Source organism: Myripristis murdjan, chromosome 14 (assembly GCF_902150065.1).
Source record: "Myripristis murdjan chromosome 14, fMyrMur1.1, whole genome shotgun sequence".
In the NCBI taxonomy this organism is placed as follows: Eukaryota; Metazoa; Chordata; class Actinopteri; order Holocentriformes; family Holocentridae; genus Myripristis; species Myripristis murdjan.
The window spans coordinates 27,433,981-27,452,488 of NC_043993.1; the positions used below are offsets into that span (position 1 = coordinate 27,433,981).

The window sequence follows — 18,508 nt, forward strand, 5'->3', positions numbered from 1 at the left end:
AGCCTGAAGCAACAGCACTGCATTAGACATCATAATTTAATACCTCGCAGTAAATTTCGTTCTGATGGATGATAAACCAGACACAATTTTGATGCATCTTATTAATACTGCAGTTTCCTCGGGCATTAAATTGATCGTTTCAGTGTATGTAACCGGAAAATATTAAAGCAAATTTCAGTGCATGATTAGGTTACTGTAAGAGTATTGATTTTGATTTTGCTGACATCATTGCTCTGGTGTTTTGCACTCAGTGTGCACTGGGTGGGTTCCTACATTTCCTCTACCTCCTCACATTCATTCCAAACAAGCTATTGATATTATCATAAACATAAAATGCACCAGTTCCTGTGCATTAGAGGAACGCCGTCAATGCAGGTTTGAAAACATCAAATTTAAAGGCTCATGAGGAATCACACATATGTTATCGACTGGTGACAGAAGCAAAAGTGTCATTTTTATTTTTATATGAAAATGATGCTTATTATTATCAGGATTTTATTCTGTGATCCAAGCAAACCACCTCCCTGCAATCATTATCTCTGCAGGTTAAACTACTACTTATTCACTATGTGTCAGGACAAAACAATTAGCTAATGGATTAAACTGAGAAGCGTTTGGGCTGCCACACTAGCTCTCTGTGTAAGCCGATACACATTCAGGACATGGCAGTGGTTATGGAGTCAAACTAACAGAGATTATCAGTGCCGACTTAATTGATTTTGAGAAAGAATTTCCCATAAGAGAAGTGTATAAGCCTGTGAGCCTGCCAATTAGTCGCTGCGAGGATATCACAGTTTTGGCACAGTTAGGCCACAAGATTTTCTACATAACACTCTACTGTTACACTGTCACTCCAAACATTTTGCAAGTAGGTCTTGTCAAATCTCAGGCCTCGGGCAGAGAGGTCAAAGGTGAGTTTCATTAGAGCTTCCTGTTATTTCCCATGGTGAAAGTGATGCAATTCCACAGGTTGGAAAAATAAAATATCCAACATTAAAGGAACAGATTTCATGTGAAAAACGGCAGGCCTTACACAAAATGTGTTTGATAGCTATGTGGGTTGTTTTTGATTGTTCTGGTGAACAGTTATCAGTTCCTGTATGAAGTTACGTTGTGTCTGGCAACAAGTTTCACTCTTCTCTTGACTAAAAGTAGAATTGAGTCAATGGATACTGCTTTTGTGAAGGGAGACCAGTGTTTTTCTACTAATGAACTGAGAGAAGCATTCTTGGTGTGTGTGTCCATGACTCGAAAGATTTATAAAAATCCATGGCCTATTGTACATAGCAGCATGTAAAAGTGATAAGCATGTTTTTCAGCATTTTTCAGAATACAACACACAAACTGATGCCTTTACATTGATGTGTGATGCTCTTTTCTGTAACTGGTTAACTTTACTGTCACTCATGTTGCACACCATCATGGGTAGATGTAAAGCAAAGGACTTATTCTGATTCTGTGCTCCAGTACACACAGAAAGATAATGATCCTAAAATGGTTATGTAAAAGACTCAATAGAGAACCGTAACCAACCGTTACTTCAGAACTCCATTTAGTGGATGGTTCCTTATTTAAAAAAGAGGTTATTTATGGAACCAACTGGCTCCACCAAGAGCTATTTTAAAGTTTTTGGAAGAAACATTTCTGGGCGCTCAAATATTTTTTCATCTTATATGGAAAGAGTTTTTTAAAGAACCGCGGTCTGAAAGGTTCTTTTAGGAATCTGAATCAGAACTGGCTCTCCTATACCACTGCTCTGGCAAACTATTTTCAGTTCCAGTTTACCAGTTTACCTCATTTATTTTGGGCTTCAGAAATGAGAATTAACTGCTATTTCCATGTACCTTTTCTCTTCCTTCCTATTCGAATACCAACTGCAGGTTCCTCAAAGAATTGTTTTTTTGTTTTTTTTGTTTTTTTTATTTTTATTTTTTCTTTTTAATGTCTTATTGAGGCACCTTTGGGCCACATAATGGTTTTTGAAAGAACCAGAAAAGGTTCTTCCATGACATCACTCTGAAGACCCATTCAAGAACCCGTCAGGTTCCAGTTCGCACCTTTATTTTTCTGTGTGAAGAGAGGGTGTCACTGTCCAATGATGGTCCAAATTCTGCTTCTGCTGCTTTTCCACCATGTAAAGATCACAATATTTCTTTTTTTTTTTTTGGCATAACATAGTAATTTTTAAAAACATGTATTCTATCCAGCATAGGAAATTCCCATAATTTGTCAAGTCTCACCGTTTACTTTATATTGTCCTCATAGTTTCTGTAAGGAACTGCGATGATCAGGTGGATTCAGAGTTCAGGCACTTCACATTTACTACCATAAATGAGTATTCTGTGAAACAAGGGTAAAAACCATGAATCAAACAAACAAAAAACCCACTGGGTTTGGGCCTTGTGCTTAATATGTTAAGCTTCTACTTTTTATTTATCACGTGACACAAAAAGTCAGTGGAAACCACAGGGCTGTGATGTCACGGAAGGTCCCTCACTGCCGTACAAAAGAAAGCGGCGAGGAAATGCTGCTGAGAGTCGTATGCGGTTGCTACTGAGTGACAAAGATGGAACTGAAGCTGCAGCTGATCCTTTTCATGTTTCTCATCGACGGTGAGTACTTCACTTAAACTTTTTTGTTGTTGCTGTTCTGACAAACTGAAATCTGAATCATGAAAAATAGATGTGTTTGGGCAGTAATTCTATTTTATATGTAGAGCAAAGAAACAGATGATGCTGAGATGAGTTGATGAACAGAATCTGGTCTTGGAAAATGATAATAATGCTGAGTTTGATGGTAAATTATTAAATTACAACAGTAGGCAAAGGTCCTGGTCTTGTAATTTGTATGAGAATGTGAGAAACCTTGAATGAGGATGCTTTATAGGGCAAATCTGGAAGAAAATACTAACCAAGGTGATCATATCAAATAAAATAAAATACTCATAAATGACTTAAGTAATGAGCTCAAATGTTTATTCAGAAATTAAATGTGGTGTGTGTTGAAATGCTTGATGTAGCCATGGGAGATAACTACCTGTGCTGATTGCTTCGTTTTTAGACCAAAAATCTGAATTTGTTCTTCTTTTTCACTTTTTTGCCTTCTATACATGAGTGATATTTGGCAGCTATTCTCTTCAGCTAAAATATTTTACATTTTCCAAAAAAAATTAGAAAAATATCTCGTCTCTCCTGCTTAAGAAACAGAAAGAAACTTGCTCACAAAATAGAAATGTCCGTAAGCCCCAAGTTTAAGTTTGGAACAACCAGGCTAAAATGTATGTTTATATAAAATGACCTGTACCTGAATCATAAATTCTGAAAAGTTAGTTTATTCTGAATCATATTCATACAGTTTGCCAGAACACACAGAAAATACTAGTACAGTAATATCCAATGCACGACCCCTGCATGTGAAAAATTTCAACTCTTGGTAACCTTGTATTATCTTTGAAGCCCACCGTCATTGCGGCCTGCGTCAATATGCCCCCACATCTGTGTTTTCCAAACACCTTGTCATTCTCACCCCACTGGAAAGAAAAAGCACCCAAAGTACCCCTGTGTGCAACCCACAAATAAACGCACACTGACAGCAGCCCCTACCCATCCCCCTTTAACTTTCTCTTTCACCACCAAGAGGACTGACCACATGACTTCCTGTCAGAAAAACAGAGAGGTGGTAGATGTGTGACAGTGGGCTGATTTTTCTAGCTGCTCTTTTCTTCCTCTGTCTTTCTCACACCTCCTCCGTACACATCAAGCCTCCGGCCAGCAGCACACTCAGGAAAAGATGAGTCAAATTGTGAAAGCTGGAGGTTTGACTTCGGACACCTCCGGGTTTTGAAATACTACCTGTCTCTTTCCATCTGTGATTATATTTACCTTGACTTTTTTATATTCCAGCATGACCACTCATTCCATTATAACAGCAGCTACCTCCAGTGAAAGATAATGTCGAAAAGTGAAGGGTGACATTAATGTCGCATTCTTGAGAATGATTTGTGAAGGAAGTCTCTGTATCTATTCTTGGCTTAGTCAAATTCAGTGCTGTAAATCGCTGCCATTTGTCTTTGCAGCATCGCTTGCTGTGTGGCAGCGAGTCACTGTGATGGAGGGCAAGACGCTCACCCTGAGGTGCCCCATCACAAACGCTCACCAGAGCCACGTGGAGTGGAAGAACCCAAAGGGATATGTCATGTTCTTCAATCACAACAAAGGTGAAGATGGTTCGTGTTGTATTTGACTCTGTTACGCCTGAATTGAACAGCATCCCACGTTAATGAACCAGCTTTTAGCATGGTGAGAGAGACTAACCCTCTTTTTCCCCCGTCTCACTATTGTCCAGCTTTGAAGGACAGGCGATACAGCATAGACAAGCTGTCCAAGACAGAATTCACCGTCAGTGTGTCTGACATCACCTTCAAAGATGGAGGCAACTACACGTGCCTTCACTACAACCACACTGTGACAGAGAAGACAGTGGAGGTGACAGTATTAGGTGAGTATAGTTGTTTAATTGACAGCTGTTTTTATTGAATAGACCTGAACTGAAATTAACTGATTTTAAATGAACTGATTAACCTCGCTGCATCGGTATTAAACGTTGCATTTTATTTATATGGGCTCTGGTCTTCTTTTTTACTTTTAAAGGCTATCCAAAAATTGCAGTAGCAAGGCATGGTGGGAGGAAGGTCATCAAATGCACTGCAGCGGCGAACCACTATGCTCCCAAAATCTTCTGGCAAATCGGTCATGTGATTGAAACTGCTGGTAAGTTGTGTAAAAACTTTTAGTGTAAATGTGCCAACTCAAAATGTCTTGTACTTGTTAGTTTCATACAATATGTGCTAACTAGAACCAAAAAAAAAAATGCATCTAAATGAGCCGATACCCACAAATGATATTTGAATAACCACCCCAACTCAAACTGCAGCCCTGCGATTCCCATCAATTTGACAAATTTTAAATCCCCCTCCCACGCTCCTGTTAGGGAAGGTGGTCTGCACTTTTTCTAACAAGCGCCCACCTGCAGCTCAGCAGACTGTTCAAACCGCACACCTTTATGAGCAGCAGCCGCTCTCTTGATGTCCCACCTCAGACTCTGCACGCCTCTATATACGTGTTCCTCTACATGAAAAATAATGTGCACACTGATGTCTGCTTGATCTCTAAATACTGCTCCACAAGCATAGAAAACATAAGAGACAAGAAAGTTACATCTGTTGCATTACATATGCCCTTTGATTTACATTTTTATTTAAAGCATCTTACACTACCACATGTGCAAATAGTGAGAATCAAATCCCTGATACCTGCTCCACCCATTAAAGTAGTGTTTACAGTGTTTGAATATGTTAGAGGAGCTTTCAGCCAGGAGACCAGGATATGTAATATCCAAATTCAGTCATCTTGATTTAAGCTGACTTTAGCCTACATACAAACCTGGAAGGGCAAAAAAAAATTGTGAATTTCTCAGAGGTGGATAACAGCAGATATTCATTTTACTTTTCCCATTCCACAGCTCAACCCCATATCATCACTGAAGACAACATAAGCAAATATGTCTCTGTGGATAAACTTCATGTTCAATCAGTGAGGGACAAAGTCAGAGTGAAATGCCTTGTTCGCCATCCAGCTCTGCACTCCGAACCACTGATGGACTTTGTCGACATTGGACGACCTGGTAAGTAGAATTCATCAAATCTGCGAATGCACTGATATCTGCTCAGATTTGAGCAATGGTGAAATGGATAATTTTGGAGATGCATAAAATCTACGTCAAATATTAATTTGATAAGACATGAGAATTCAGTCTTGACCAAAACCTCCTGTTTGTTTGGTACTAAAGCACTTCTGTAAAAAAATGGTGAGATTTGAGGAACAAAGAAAGCGTAGTTGTGGCGTCACCTAACATGGAAAGCACTGTCCATCAGCGGGGATTTTTTTCATGGGTTTCTGTTGCTCCATGACACACTGGCCGTGGCATTACGCGGCGAAATTTGACCAAACAAACATCACCACATGATTTCCTCTCCCTGTGTGTTGTAAACGGTCTGAGTTCTTGTATTCTGATTTTAAAACCAGATGTTTATCTGCAAGTTCATAAAAGGTCCTAACCTTTTATGAACTTGCAGATAAACATGTCTGGCTGTTTGAGTCATTCATGGGGGAAGTGATTGTTTTCACACTATGGTCCTATTTCAGAGCATGACATTGATGGTGATGAGACACCCTGTGATAAAATGGCAACATCTACAGAAGCTGTGTCAGACGGGTACTTTCTTTGTAGTTATAATTTACCTCAAACTCCTCTGTATCACAGGCACAAAGTCACCCCGGACGACCTCCACCAGTTCACCCACGACTCAACCACAAAGGTCAACAACAACCCACTGGTTCGAGAGAGAGTCAACAACTGAGACACCAGCAACCACAGACTTGAATGGGCCCACCATGTTCCCTCAGATGACCAGTTCACCCATGACTCAACCAGACCATCCAGGGACAACTAGTGAGTAAAATGCTTTTCAATGTGCAGGGGCTTTGAGTGTCAACAAACACTGCGATGCACCAGGTGACATTATGCAGTAATGAGGTCAGGAGGAGAAGGAGGGCAGCAAGGAACCTGTATGTCCTATTAGAGGGAGTGAATGTGTTCTGAAACTAAAAGTGGAAAAACAGAACTCATCATTATATTCATTATGCAGTTGGAACATTTTGTCAGCCTAAAAGGTGACTAAAATGAGTCTACGTTGATGTACTGTCTACCACATCCACAATCAGGATTCCACTGTATGAACATACATCCTGAGGAAACCTGAGATAAGACACTGGGGGTTGATAAGAGTGAAATATCTCACCTGTCACAAAGCCCTGTGAGCATAGAGTCACTGCTTAACCACCACAATTAGTTCTTATATCAGTAGATCTGTTTCCTGCAACGGAAGTTGACAGGTTGAGGTTGTGTGAACCTCGCTCACTGGCTCACTCGGTTAGTCATAGTCTCGTTCAGAAACTGTACACACTCAGGCTGTGGTTTGGCGTATTCACAGACTGTGAGTTTGGAATTGTAAGGTTTTAAATGGGTGTGGTGCAGTTTTGCAATTTTGATCAAAGTTTTGCAGTTGCAGCTAGCGAACCTATTGTTTTGTCTTTTTAAGTATGTAAATCCTGCAAGGTTCGTTCAAAAAAAAAAAAAAAAAAATGATGCACATGCATACAAAAAAAATCCTTGAAATGACATACTCACAAAATAACAGACATCTTCTTCCCTTTTTCATTTCATAATTGTAAGAAAACACATCCCATAGGAACAGAAAGGTGTTATTTGATTTGCACAAGACATTAACTACACACACAGCATTTCAACAATATATTTGTTCATGAGGTTCATTAATCGAAATGTTCTTCATTCTTTCCAGATTCCTCAGAGAGCTCTGTATCATCTGATTCAGACAGAAGCAGGGATGACACCATCAGTAACGTCACCAGCACAGCAGGTATGCTTTAGGTGCAGCAGAACCACTGTGGACTCATTGTTCTTGTCTAGTGCCATCTAGTGGTGACTTTTAGCACCTACAATACAGTGAACTAAGTGTTACCATGTTCTGCAGTTTACTTGAAGCCTCTTCTAATTATCTGATTCGTCCTTTTTCCATAAATGTTCACAGGTTGGACACGTGTTTCCGAAATAACAGAGGAGAACATTTTCTATAACAGTACAGAGGGAAACAGTACCAGAGGTAAATGCACAATATCATCACTCCCAGGTTTTTTGTCCGTCTCAATATATGACTGAAAGTGACAATGAAATCATATGTGAGCAGTTATATAATACTAAGAGGCATACTGCGGAAACTGACTGTATTCCTTCCATTCCCAGAGGGTTTTGATGAGAGACAGAAGCGAGCAGGAAATGAAGGAAATTCATCATTACTGGTCTTCCTGGTGACATGCCTAATCTTTGCTCTTCTGGTGGTGGTCCTTTTCTTTGCAATTAAACTGAGGCGAGCACACATCCTGTGGAAGCGAGGTAAGCAAACAGCATCTCCATTTCCTTAGAAGAATTCTTATTCTGTTTTATTCTGGATTCTGTTTTTATCTCTATCTAGAAATACCAATCCACTTCTGTCTGCATTATATGTATTTGTCGGTATAGGCTGGGTGAATGTGTCTGATGTGATGCTTTTCGGAAATGTATAAAAAAATCATGATAGTTTTTATTGTTACAGAGAATGAAGACTCAGCTCCGTCAGAGGAGAGCAGCAAATCCAAATCAAGCCAAGAGGAAAGACTCTCCCAAGCACAAAGGCGCAAAGGTACATGATACAACACATGACTGAAAAATATGGAAGTAGATTAGTGCCAGCTGAGATTACACTGTTTCGTTTTCATATTCAATCGATACATTTAAAACAATGGATGTGATGAATAAATGAACAAAAACTTTGCATGTGTTAGGCGCACATTGATATTGAAGCCGATGGCTTGAAATTAAATGCGATCAAACTAGGAAATCCAAATTGACCAAACTGTGTCACACAATTTCTGAGTGAATTTATTCAACAAATCAGGTTTCAAAGTGGGCCTGATAAATTCAACTTTATGCAATTCAGAGACAACTTCCTGCTGGCACCAACCTCTTACCACAGAAACATGCCTGGGTGTGGCTGGGCGTGTGTGTGTGTGTGAGAGAGAGAAAAACTGATTATGTCTGCATTTTTATCATTGGTTGCAAAATGTCCTCTTTCACAGGGCTGTTCAACATCGGCTTCACTAAGTATGTTATCGAGGAGCCAACAGAGATAATCACAGAGACAAATACAACCATGACAACAGCTGAAAGGAAAAATAAAGAACCGACCTCTGCGCTTCATGTGGCACCAAAAACAGAAGCTTCAGCCAGCAATCACATCAAGGAGACAGAACTGTAACAGCCTTTTAAATATAGTGTATGATAAGCTATATGAAATGTGATACAATGCATCAGTTTAGGACTCACAAACTAAGCTGTTTTTTATTTTTTTAAACAGAGTATATGTTTACATGGAAAAGGATGTGGTAGCACTATGCCTGTAAAGTACTGTAGCAAACTGTATATGTTTACATATGCCAATAAATTATATTTTTCTAGCACATAAACACTTTGAACATGAGTCATTGATACTTAACAAGGAAAAAGGTTATTGATGATTGACTCTAACTCCATAACAGCCCACTCTGTGTCTTTGCATCTTAATCTTCCCAACTCTTTACCTGTTACTATTTTATTTTGCTGTAGGTTTTGTAATGCTGGTGTGACGAAGACTGTTTACTAAATTTATATTGTAGCCACATTAACTGAGATGATTCCAAAACCCTTTGAAAAGTTTTATAATAGCATTCAAGTCAGTCAATATGTATCCATTTTGACAAATGCCTCCAATAATCACCTAAAACAAATACAGCTTACCAATAGTTTTAAACAAACATCGACACCTGTATCATACTATATTTTCATGTTAAGTTTCATACCACAAAGGTAACAATTTTAGGCCTATATTTATATGAAGCCTAAGCTGATATTTAAAATGTCATCCCAACATGAAACCAGAAAAATACTGGCACACTAACCTTACATAATTTTACCAAGTCATTAAGTGAAGTAGCCTGGTATTAATTGAGACTAGTCAAATTACACACATTCAATGTTTTGAAAATCAACATGGGTTTATAATGTGGTCAAGGGTTACATTCTGCATGAAAATCCCCTCTCACTTATTCCTTAGCTCTTGCTGTATTTTGTTTCCTCCTTTTGGCCCTGCCTTTTGCTCTCACATGTTGGTTCCTGGTTGTCATCGTGCTCATTTTAAGTCTCTTTGGAGAAGGACTTCATAACTTAAATTGAAAAATGTTAACGCGGTTATTTCGTAAATGAAAAAACTGATCTGAGAGGAAACCTTTCGCTACATCGGCGCTTTCGTTTCTTGAGCCTGGGGTCATTTTTATGTGGAAACCATGCGGTCATCCATTGCAATTAAGAAATCTCTAGAAGATAAAGAAACAGGATGTGGGCGGGATCATCAACACGGTGATTGGTGGACGGCAGCGGAACGGCCGAGGACTCGACGTCTGATTGGCTGCTGTGCCGGTGATAATACAGTTTCCGCAGTGGTTTGTCCTTCTTTCTCTCACAGGCGAGGACGAGCCGGCTTCGCCACTGTGCAGCTACATTTAACACCTTACTTCATCCTCGGTTCAAATATTCGGTAAGTCGATTTATATATTTATTTCACGTAAAAGAGATACACAACACACGCTTTACGTTTTTAAACTCCTAGCACCTGCTGCTGTGACGTTAGCGGACTAGTTCTTGCTAAACCGGTCCATCTAGCTCGACGTTTGCTGAACTTGTGAAACGTATTCTCGTTTTATCAGAGCTGGATGTCGGTGAATGTTTAAATACACCGATGTTAAACCACAATCGAGACAGTTAAAACTAAAATAGACAACCCTGTACTCATCTATGGTCCTCTGAACACTCTCACGCTGCCTCCCAGTCTGTCTCCCACATATTAAACAGTACAGTACATTAAAATTCAAACACTTTTGACGTGGAGAGCAGACATATGACAGTTATTTGTAGCAGCTAGTGGCCGCGGGGCTATAACGGTATGGTATGGAGAGGGGGAGGGGGTGGCAGCTGGGGAATGTTCTGGAACAACCCGTGTCAACCGTCAAGGCGGCTAAAATGCGCATTTCCGGCCGGAATCTCTTCAAAATAAAGGTGTTGACTATGCACGCTTCAACGCGGGGTCACCTCAGGAACTGTGATTATGCCGACGGTTATTGCGCAAGTGTTTATACTTTTATTGTGAAGGTAACAGCACCGGGTTTCCGGTCTTGTTTTGGCCTGCGCCTGGTTGTCTTGACGCTTCCCTCTGTCACATGGTCGGAATCGGCGCCATTAATAGAAACAGTGTGCGTTCACAGTGTGTTCAAACGGCATAATTAAAAAAAAAAAACTGTTTTAGCAAGTAAAGTGTCCAAGTCCTGCGCGTGTGCTCCACTGTTGTTGGGTTTCCAATTAAGTCACGATTCCCGTTTCGAAGAATCCAGTCACATTCAGGAAGGCTGGGACTTCAGCCTCCCTCGAGGGCCTTTTTTTTTTTTAAAATAATTGACATTTTATTATGTTGACTACCCCCATCACCTTGATGTTGTGGTTTTCAGTAGTGTTTTCCCTTGACTGATTTTTCCGATTTGCGCAATCCGCCACTAGTAAAATGTGTTTTTAAATAAAATGTTTGCAAATCGGCTGGTTAAAGAAAAGGTGTTGCAACATGAAGGCCTCGCTGCCACGGCCGTGTTCTGAAGTACAATACACTTGTTTTTCAACAGAATTATGAAAATTTGCCTGTACTGTTGTGTTGTGTTGCCGATTTCACTGTTTCAATCTATTTATATAAAACATTATTAGAATTATCAAGTGAAATCTAATATTAAAATTATAGCAGTTGCTTTGCAAACATCCATGCCACTGGTTGGGTTTTTGATGTGGGGGTTACTGTTTTATGGCAGACATAAGAATTTCTGCAGGGTGTATTAAAATGCTATTATACTAATAATATCCAATTCCATGTTTTTTTGTGTGTGTGTATCCTGCTGAATTGCCAGGATGTAGGAAACTCTTTGAGTCATCTGGAAACACAAACTGGATGAGATTAAAACATAACTTAAACATCATTTTTATGTTACAGGCAACATGTCTAAGGGACCCGCAGTTGGCATCGATCTTGGGACCACCTACTCCTGTGTTGGTGTGTTCCAGCATGGCAAAGTTGAAATCATTGCCAATGACCAGGGCAACAGGACCACACCCAGCTATGTGGCCTTCACCGATTCTGAGCGTCTCATCGGAGATGCAGCAAAGAATCAGGTTGCCATGAATCCCACCAACACAGTCTTTGGTAAGTTGGTGTGAGGTTCTAGTATTTAAAGGACAGTAGTAGCATTTATCACATTGTCTTGTGTCTTTACTGCGATTCCCATTTGGACCATAACTACCCAAATGCACAGTGAACTTAATTCAACCATGCCGGTTGTACTCTGACCCTGTGTTAAGTGAAATTCACAAGAATTCGAGACGTGAAATAAAATGCTCAGTCCTTATGGATGCCATTGGTGCTCTTAGCCACTATGATGAAAGTTTTCCTGCCATTCGTAGTTTCCACCAGAGGTTGTGTAACCAAAGATGGCCCAACTCCTTCCTTGGATGTCTGAGTGATTAATTAAACATTACGTGATTAATTTTTGGGGTGAATGTGTTTTTAATTTGATTTAATTCACTGTCGTCCTATTGCAGATGCCAAAAGACTGATTGGCCGCAGGTTTGATGATGGAGTTGTACAGTCGGACATGAAGCACTGGCCATTTTCGGTCATTAATGACAACACTCGCCCCAAAGTTCAAGTTGAGTACAAGGGCGAGACAAAGACCTTCTACCCAGAAGAGATCTCCTCTATGGTGCTGGTGAAGATGAAGGAGATTGCTGAAGCTTACCTCGGAAAAGTAAGGTCTTAAACAGCTCTATATCAGGAATAGTCTGTTATTGCTGTTAAACATAGTGTTAATTGATATGTTTTCTCCTTCCAGACAGTAAACAATGCAGTTATTACTGTACCCGCCTACTTCAATGACTCCCAGCGCCAGGCCACCAAGGATGCTGGCACCATCTCCGGTCTGAACGTTCTGCGTATCATCAATGAACCTACAGCTGCTGCCATTGCTTATGGCTTGGACAAGAAGGTAAATGAAGACTTGTAGTAATCAAGTGTACTGAAAAGATACTGCTCACTAGATGCTGGAAGAGAAGTGTAGTTGAGTCCTGTGTTTACATAGCTGCAGGAAAATGAATTGTATTGTATGAGGACTCATTTCTGATGCCCAGTTTCACACTGCTGTCAAACACCTGTCAATAAATAAAATTTGCTAATTGTAGTATACAAATTTACTCATTGCAACACGCTAGAGATGAAAGTAATACGACTTGAAGGATAAACAACCTCTGCCCCTTGTTGTTGCTGCTGGGTAATACCATGGTGTTTATGCCTCAGGTGCTAGACTGTGGCCTAGATGGTTTATTTAACAGGAACAACTGGACAGTTTTTTGATTTTATATTTGGATGTTTATCTTCAAAGCCCTGCTATGAGAAATACTTAACTAAAAATTTCTTTTCAGGTTGGGTCCGAAAGGAACGTCCTCATCTTCGATCTCGGTGGTGGCACCTTCGATGTGTCCATCTTGACCATTGAGGATGGTATTTTTGAGGTCAAGTCCACAGCTGGAGACACTCATCTTGGTGGAGAAGATTTCGACAACCGCATGGTCAACCACTTCATCGCTGAGTTCAAACGCAAGTACAAGAAGGACATCAGCGACAACAAGAGAGCTGTCCGTCGTCTGCGTACCGCTTGTGAGAGGGCAAAGCGCACCCTGTCCTCCAGCACCCAGGCCAGCATTGAGATCGACTCTCTGTACGAGGGAGTTGACTTCTACACCTCCATCACCAGGGCTCGCTTTGAGGAGCTCAATGCCGACCTCTTCCGTGGCACCTTGGACCCCGTTGAGAAATCACTCCGTGATGCCAAGATGGACAAAGGACAGGTCCATGACATCGTCTTGGTCGGTGGCTCCACCCGTATCCCCAAGATCCAGAAGCTGCTGCAGGACTTCTTCAATGGCAAGGAGCTCAACAAAAGCATCAATCCTGATGAAGCTGTGGCCTATGGAGCTGGTAAGTATCTGGCCTCATCTCCAAACATATCTATAGATGTGCTTATCACTTGTCTTCAGATATTATTTCCTGCTATTTCCAGTTTCCACCACAGAAAACAACTCTTGAACAGATGAGTAATATCTAAAAAAGCTCCATTCTGTTTTCTCTAGTCTAACCATTTTCTCATTATTATATAGCTGTCCAGGCTGCCATCCTGTCTGGTGACAAGTCTGAGAACGTCCAGGACCTGCTCCTTCTGGACGTCACCCCTCTGTCCCTGGGTATTGAGACAGCTGGAGGTGTCATGACTGTCCTGATCAAACGTAACACCACCATCCCCACCAAGCAGACCCAGACCTTCACCACCTACTCTGACAACCAGCCTGGTGTGCTCATCCAGGTAAGGACATCACTTCATTCATGTATATGCTCCAGGTATTTCGCTGTGATGATGCTTTTTCCTGCCATTCGTAGTTTCCACCAGAGGTCGCAAGACCAAAGATGGCACAAACCTTCCTTGGATGTCTGAGCGAATTAACTTCATAACTTATGACCACTAGCCACCTGTTGTGAATGCTCATTGTGTTGCTAACATTGCATACATCCCACAGGTCTATGAGGGTGAGCGTGCCATGACCAAGGACAACAACCTGCTGGGCAAGTTTGAACTGACTGGCATCCCTCCTGCCCCTCGTGGTGTTCCTCAGATTGAGGTAACATTTGATATTGATGCCAACGGTATCATGAATGTGTCCGCTGTCGACAAGAGCACCGGCAAGGAGAACAAGATCACCATCACAAACGACAAGGGTGAGTTTCTTAATGTTGGGGGGCTATAAAATGTGCACAGAATCAGTGTTTTGGAACATTTTTTTTGATGGCCTTATTTGTCCACAGGTCGCCTCAGTAAGGAGGACATTGAGCGCATGGTCCAGGAGGCTGAGAAATACAAGGCTGAGGATGATGTCCAGCGTGACAAGGTGGCTGCCAAGAACGGGCTTGAGTCCTACGCCTTTAACATGAAGTCCACCGTGGAGGATGAGAAGGTTGCTGGCAAGATCAGTGATGAGGACAAACAAAAGATCTTGGACAAGTGTAATGAGGTCATCAGCTGGCTGGACAAGAACCAGGTAAGAACTGAATTTTATTTTTTTTTTCTTTGTGGTGACTTGAAATTGTCCCTCAGCATGATTGTAATGTATTTATTTTTTTCCCCCGCAGACTGCAGAGAAGGATGAGTATGAGCACCAGCAGAAAGAGCTGGAGAAGGTGTGCAACCCCATCATCACCAAGCTGTACCAGAGTGCCGGTGGAATGCCAGGCGGTATGCCCGATGGAATGGCTGGTGGCTTCCCCGGCGCAGGTGGTGCCCCCTCTGGCGGTGGATCCTCCGGCCCAACCATCGAGGAGGTTGATTAAACATTCCATCACCTCAGCAGCTACCTCCGAGAGATCTACTTGCAACGAAGTAACCCTCTCATAGCTTTGAGTTACATCATTCAAGCTATGGAGTGTAATTTAAATTAAAACAGGGTTAACGGGATCACATTTGTACTGCATCTTTTGTTTGTTACACAACAGGGATCAACATTCTGTTTGCACAATTGAGCTGTTAATTTCACATGTATGAAAATATTTTATATACCTGAGATGTTAACTGCCTTTCTCATGCCTTGACAGAATAAAATCTGGTAACCCCCTGTCACTGTCTTTTTTTTTTTTTTTTTTTTTTTTTTTTTTTTTTTTTTTTTTTTCTAAATGATGCAAGGTTTTAATTCATCAAATTAAAACACATTTGGGTTCTGATTTGTAAAGGCACACTTGCAGGTTTCATGTCCAACTATTACAGCAGCAATTTCAAGACAGTTATTAATCCTTTTAAGGGCAATTTCATTTGACAGCTCGCACAACAACATACGCACAACCCATAAAACAGACAGAAAATTGATAGCTGTGTGTAAATTTTGCTAGTTGCCATGATAAATTCTGTTAAAATGTGAACAGAACACCAATAAATGTTCATTAAAAATAGGAATAATAATCAAAATACACAAGGGAACACAGTACGCAATGTACAAAACACAATACAATTCATGAGGAAATGTTTAGCAATCGGACAGCAGAGGGGATGACAGACTTTGAAAAGCGATTACCCTTGCAAGCAGGTTGGGTGTAACGACGCCCTAAAGGCAATAGTGAAAATTCACCTGCTAAATCATGCCCGGAAATGCACTTAGAATGCTGTGTGACTTCCTCAGAACCTGCTGTTCCCATAGAGAACTTAGGTCTCTCTGCTTAAGTCCAATGATCTTGGAACAGATTTTCACAACTCTGTTCAGGCTGTCCTTGTCCTTAAGTGACAGGTTGTTGAACCAACAGATTAAAGAATAAGTTAAAAGGCTTTCAATGAAGAACTGATAAAAAACGACAAAGAATCACTGGACTGACAGAAAAAGAATTTGACATTCGAAGGAGATGAATCCTCTGCTGTCCACGTTTGACCAGTGCTTCAGTGTTGGCATCCCATTTAAGCTGGTTGTCAAACACAGTGCCTAGATATTTACAATTTCAATATTCTCTCCATCTATGACACTCTCAGTGAAGGCCTTCTTGTCACATCTAAAATCAATAATTTCTTTAGTTTTGGATGCATTTAACTCTAAAAAGTTATCCTTACACCGATCCACAAATGCAGGGAGAGCCACACCATGGTTGTGCTGGAGACCCTGAAGGAGGGACAACAACACAGTACACAGTATCATCCGAAAACTTAACAAGGACGCTGCTGTCACAAGATGATCTGCAGCTGTCAGTGTATAGAAGATACAGAAGAGGTGACAATACGCACCCTTGTGGTGATCCAGTGTTAGTTATGACAGTGTCAGACAAATAACCATTCACAATGACCCTCTGCTGTTTGTTGGTCAGCATATTTTATAGCATAAAATTCTGCATACCTTTGACAAATGGCTGAACACAAGTGGAGTCTTCTTGTTGGTAACTGCTGTTTGCAACAAGTCATCAGTTTTACTTCCATTGCTACCTCAAATAACTGAGTGACTATGAATGCCGCATATTATAATCCAAAAGGAGTATCTAAATCTGCAATAAAATTAAGTTGGTTGTATTTGAGTATTAGTATATATTAATTAGTATATACTAAAGCATTGGAAGCATTCATGTGAACATTGCTTGCTTGCATATGACCACTTTCTGTAATGAAAACTGATAGTAAAAATGGCTGATGTGAAGTGCTTCACTGAAAACAAATGGTGTTTCTATTCTTGACTTGCCAGGCCAATCCCTGTCACTGGTGAAGTGGCCTTTTTAATCACACAAGTAGTGCCTTTCATGCGGTTCTGGTTTCTTCCATATTTTACATTCTGGGAATCGGCTTTCTTGCAATTGCTAATCTGTTTCATGTGGCTTCAAAGTCAAGTAAGAGCTGAAACATGGATGAGAATAGGAACCTTGTCCAGATGCTGTTGCGTGTTTATGAGATGTGGAAAAATTGACAATCCATGCTCTTTAGACATGTCCTATATCATATAGCTCATCAGGGACAGGGAGTTATGGTCCTTTGGCGACATCTGCTGGTCACACCATTTACCCTCGGTAGCCTCAAGTCAACATGGGAAAAAAATAACCTAAAAAAAAAAAAAAAAAAATCTCGAACTCCTTAATGGACATGGCTCAGTTGGTTGTTCCTTGTATTAAGATATAACGAAGATGGAAAAAGGCTTCTCCTTGCACTTTTCCATACTGCGCAGGCGTCATCGAATGCGTCCTTATGCTGCCTTCAGGGTTTTTGGATACACATAATATACGGTCGAAACTATGATCGGCGTACCAGGATGCGACACGGTGTGTTGTTCAAAGTAATTATGTGGGAGCACAATGTGAGTCGTTTGATTTGCAAAAGAAAACACCAGCCACACATTCGTATGCACAAAAATACAGCAACACCACAGGACTGCAGCGGAATGCGCAATTTCTGATTCCAGTCTATTTGTTTCCGCTTTTACTTTGGGCATTTGAAGGTAGCATGTGTGCGTCCCCGTTTCCATGGTTTCAGTCTGCCTGTTTAGCAGTGGCATGAAAGAGAGATGGGTAAGTAAGCTAACTGTTCGTCAAATAGGACGCTCCTCTTGTTTTCAACGCTGCATTAAATACAAATGTTAAGTCTTTAACATGAGTTGTTTGGTTAGCTTTGTCTCTTTGTGTTACTAGGAGTCGCGTCGTTTTTTTTTTTTTTTTTTTTTTTTTTTTTTTAAACTGGCTACCTGACATAGTACGCTGCTAAGATGTAGCTAAGATAGCTAGTTAGTTTTTAGCACCAAGTTAGATGGGAGGAGTAGCCACCACGTAAATTCCCCTGTTTTTGGATCTACAGTAATTAACATAATTCTCACCTACATGCCAAACATTATAATGCGGGGTCTCCAGGGTCATTGAGAGGGTGCCAGGAATAAAGTTCACCATTAATCTGCTGTAAAAGGTCAAATTTAGAAACTGTAGGAAGATGACTGTTGTAATAATTGGTTTCCTAAATAATTTGGCTTCTAAATTAGCAGCAGCCACAAAAATCTACCATTATAAGGCCTACATTATGTTGTCATGAGCCTTGATCCGTAAGTTGATTATTCTGAGGTAAGAAGATAAAGATAACTTGAATATCTCCGTATTTAAGCTGTTTGGCAACGGACTGCATGCTGCAAAAACCTTTTCAAAATTACTAAAATTGTCTCCAAA

General features: G+C 40.6%; 2 protein-coding genes and 2 non-coding genes across 7 annotated transcripts; all 4 read left to right on the forward strand.

The window, feature by feature from the left end:
• The first annotated feature begins 2,546 nt into the window (after positions 1 to 2,546).
• On the forward strand, positions 2,547 to 9,123 carry crtam (cytotoxic and regulatory T cell molecule). Of its 4 annotated transcripts, none has more exons than XM_030068707.1 (11): positions 2,547 to 2,612; positions 4,076 to 4,225; positions 4,345 to 4,497; positions 4,650 to 4,769; positions 5,521 to 5,682; positions 6,322 to 6,510; positions 7,421 to 7,498; positions 7,670 to 7,741; positions 7,882 to 8,031; positions 8,216 to 8,317; positions 8,754 to 9,123. In XM_030068707.1, exons 1-11 carry the CDS (start codon positions 2,567 to 2,569, stop codon positions 8,930 to 8,932), a joined length of 1,401 nt encoding a protein of 466 aa, XP_029924567.1. In that variant the 5' UTR covers positions 2,547 to 2,566; the 3' UTR covers positions 8,933 to 9,123. The 4 variants fall into 4 exon arrangements, with proteins under 4 accessions (XP_029924567.1, XP_029924569.1, XP_029924568.1 ...); XM_030068709.1 differs by having other exon boundaries at positions 8,231 to 8,317; XM_030068708.1 differs by having other exon boundaries at positions 4,076 to 4,216.
• Positions 9,124 to 10,097: 974 nt separating this feature from the next.
• On the forward strand, positions 10,098 to 15,461 carry hspa8 (heat shock protein 8). The gene is made up of 9 exons (XM_030069697.1): positions 10,098 to 10,246; positions 11,738 to 11,947; positions 12,343 to 12,548; positions 12,633 to 12,785; positions 13,219 to 13,774; positions 13,954 to 14,156; positions 14,368 to 14,566; positions 14,654 to 14,886; positions 14,978 to 15,461. The coding sequence occupies exons 2-9, from the start codon at positions 11,743 to 11,745 to the stop codon at positions 15,173 to 15,175; spliced, it is 1,953 nt and encodes a 650-aa protein (XP_029925557.1). The 5' UTR covers positions 10,098 to 10,246; positions 11,738 to 11,742; the 3' UTR covers positions 15,176 to 15,461.
• Positions 12,172 to 12,264, forward strand: LOC115372117 (small nucleolar RNA SNORD14). Its single transcript, XR_003929427.1, has one exon. It is a non-coding gene; the product is annotated as a small nucleolar RNA SNORD14 (small nucleolar RNA).
• Positions 14,197 to 14,289, forward strand: LOC115372107 (small nucleolar RNA SNORD14). The gene has a single exon (XR_003929417.1). It is a non-coding gene; the product is annotated as a small nucleolar RNA SNORD14 (small nucleolar RNA).
• Positions 15,462 to 18,508: the final 3,047 nt, after the last annotated feature.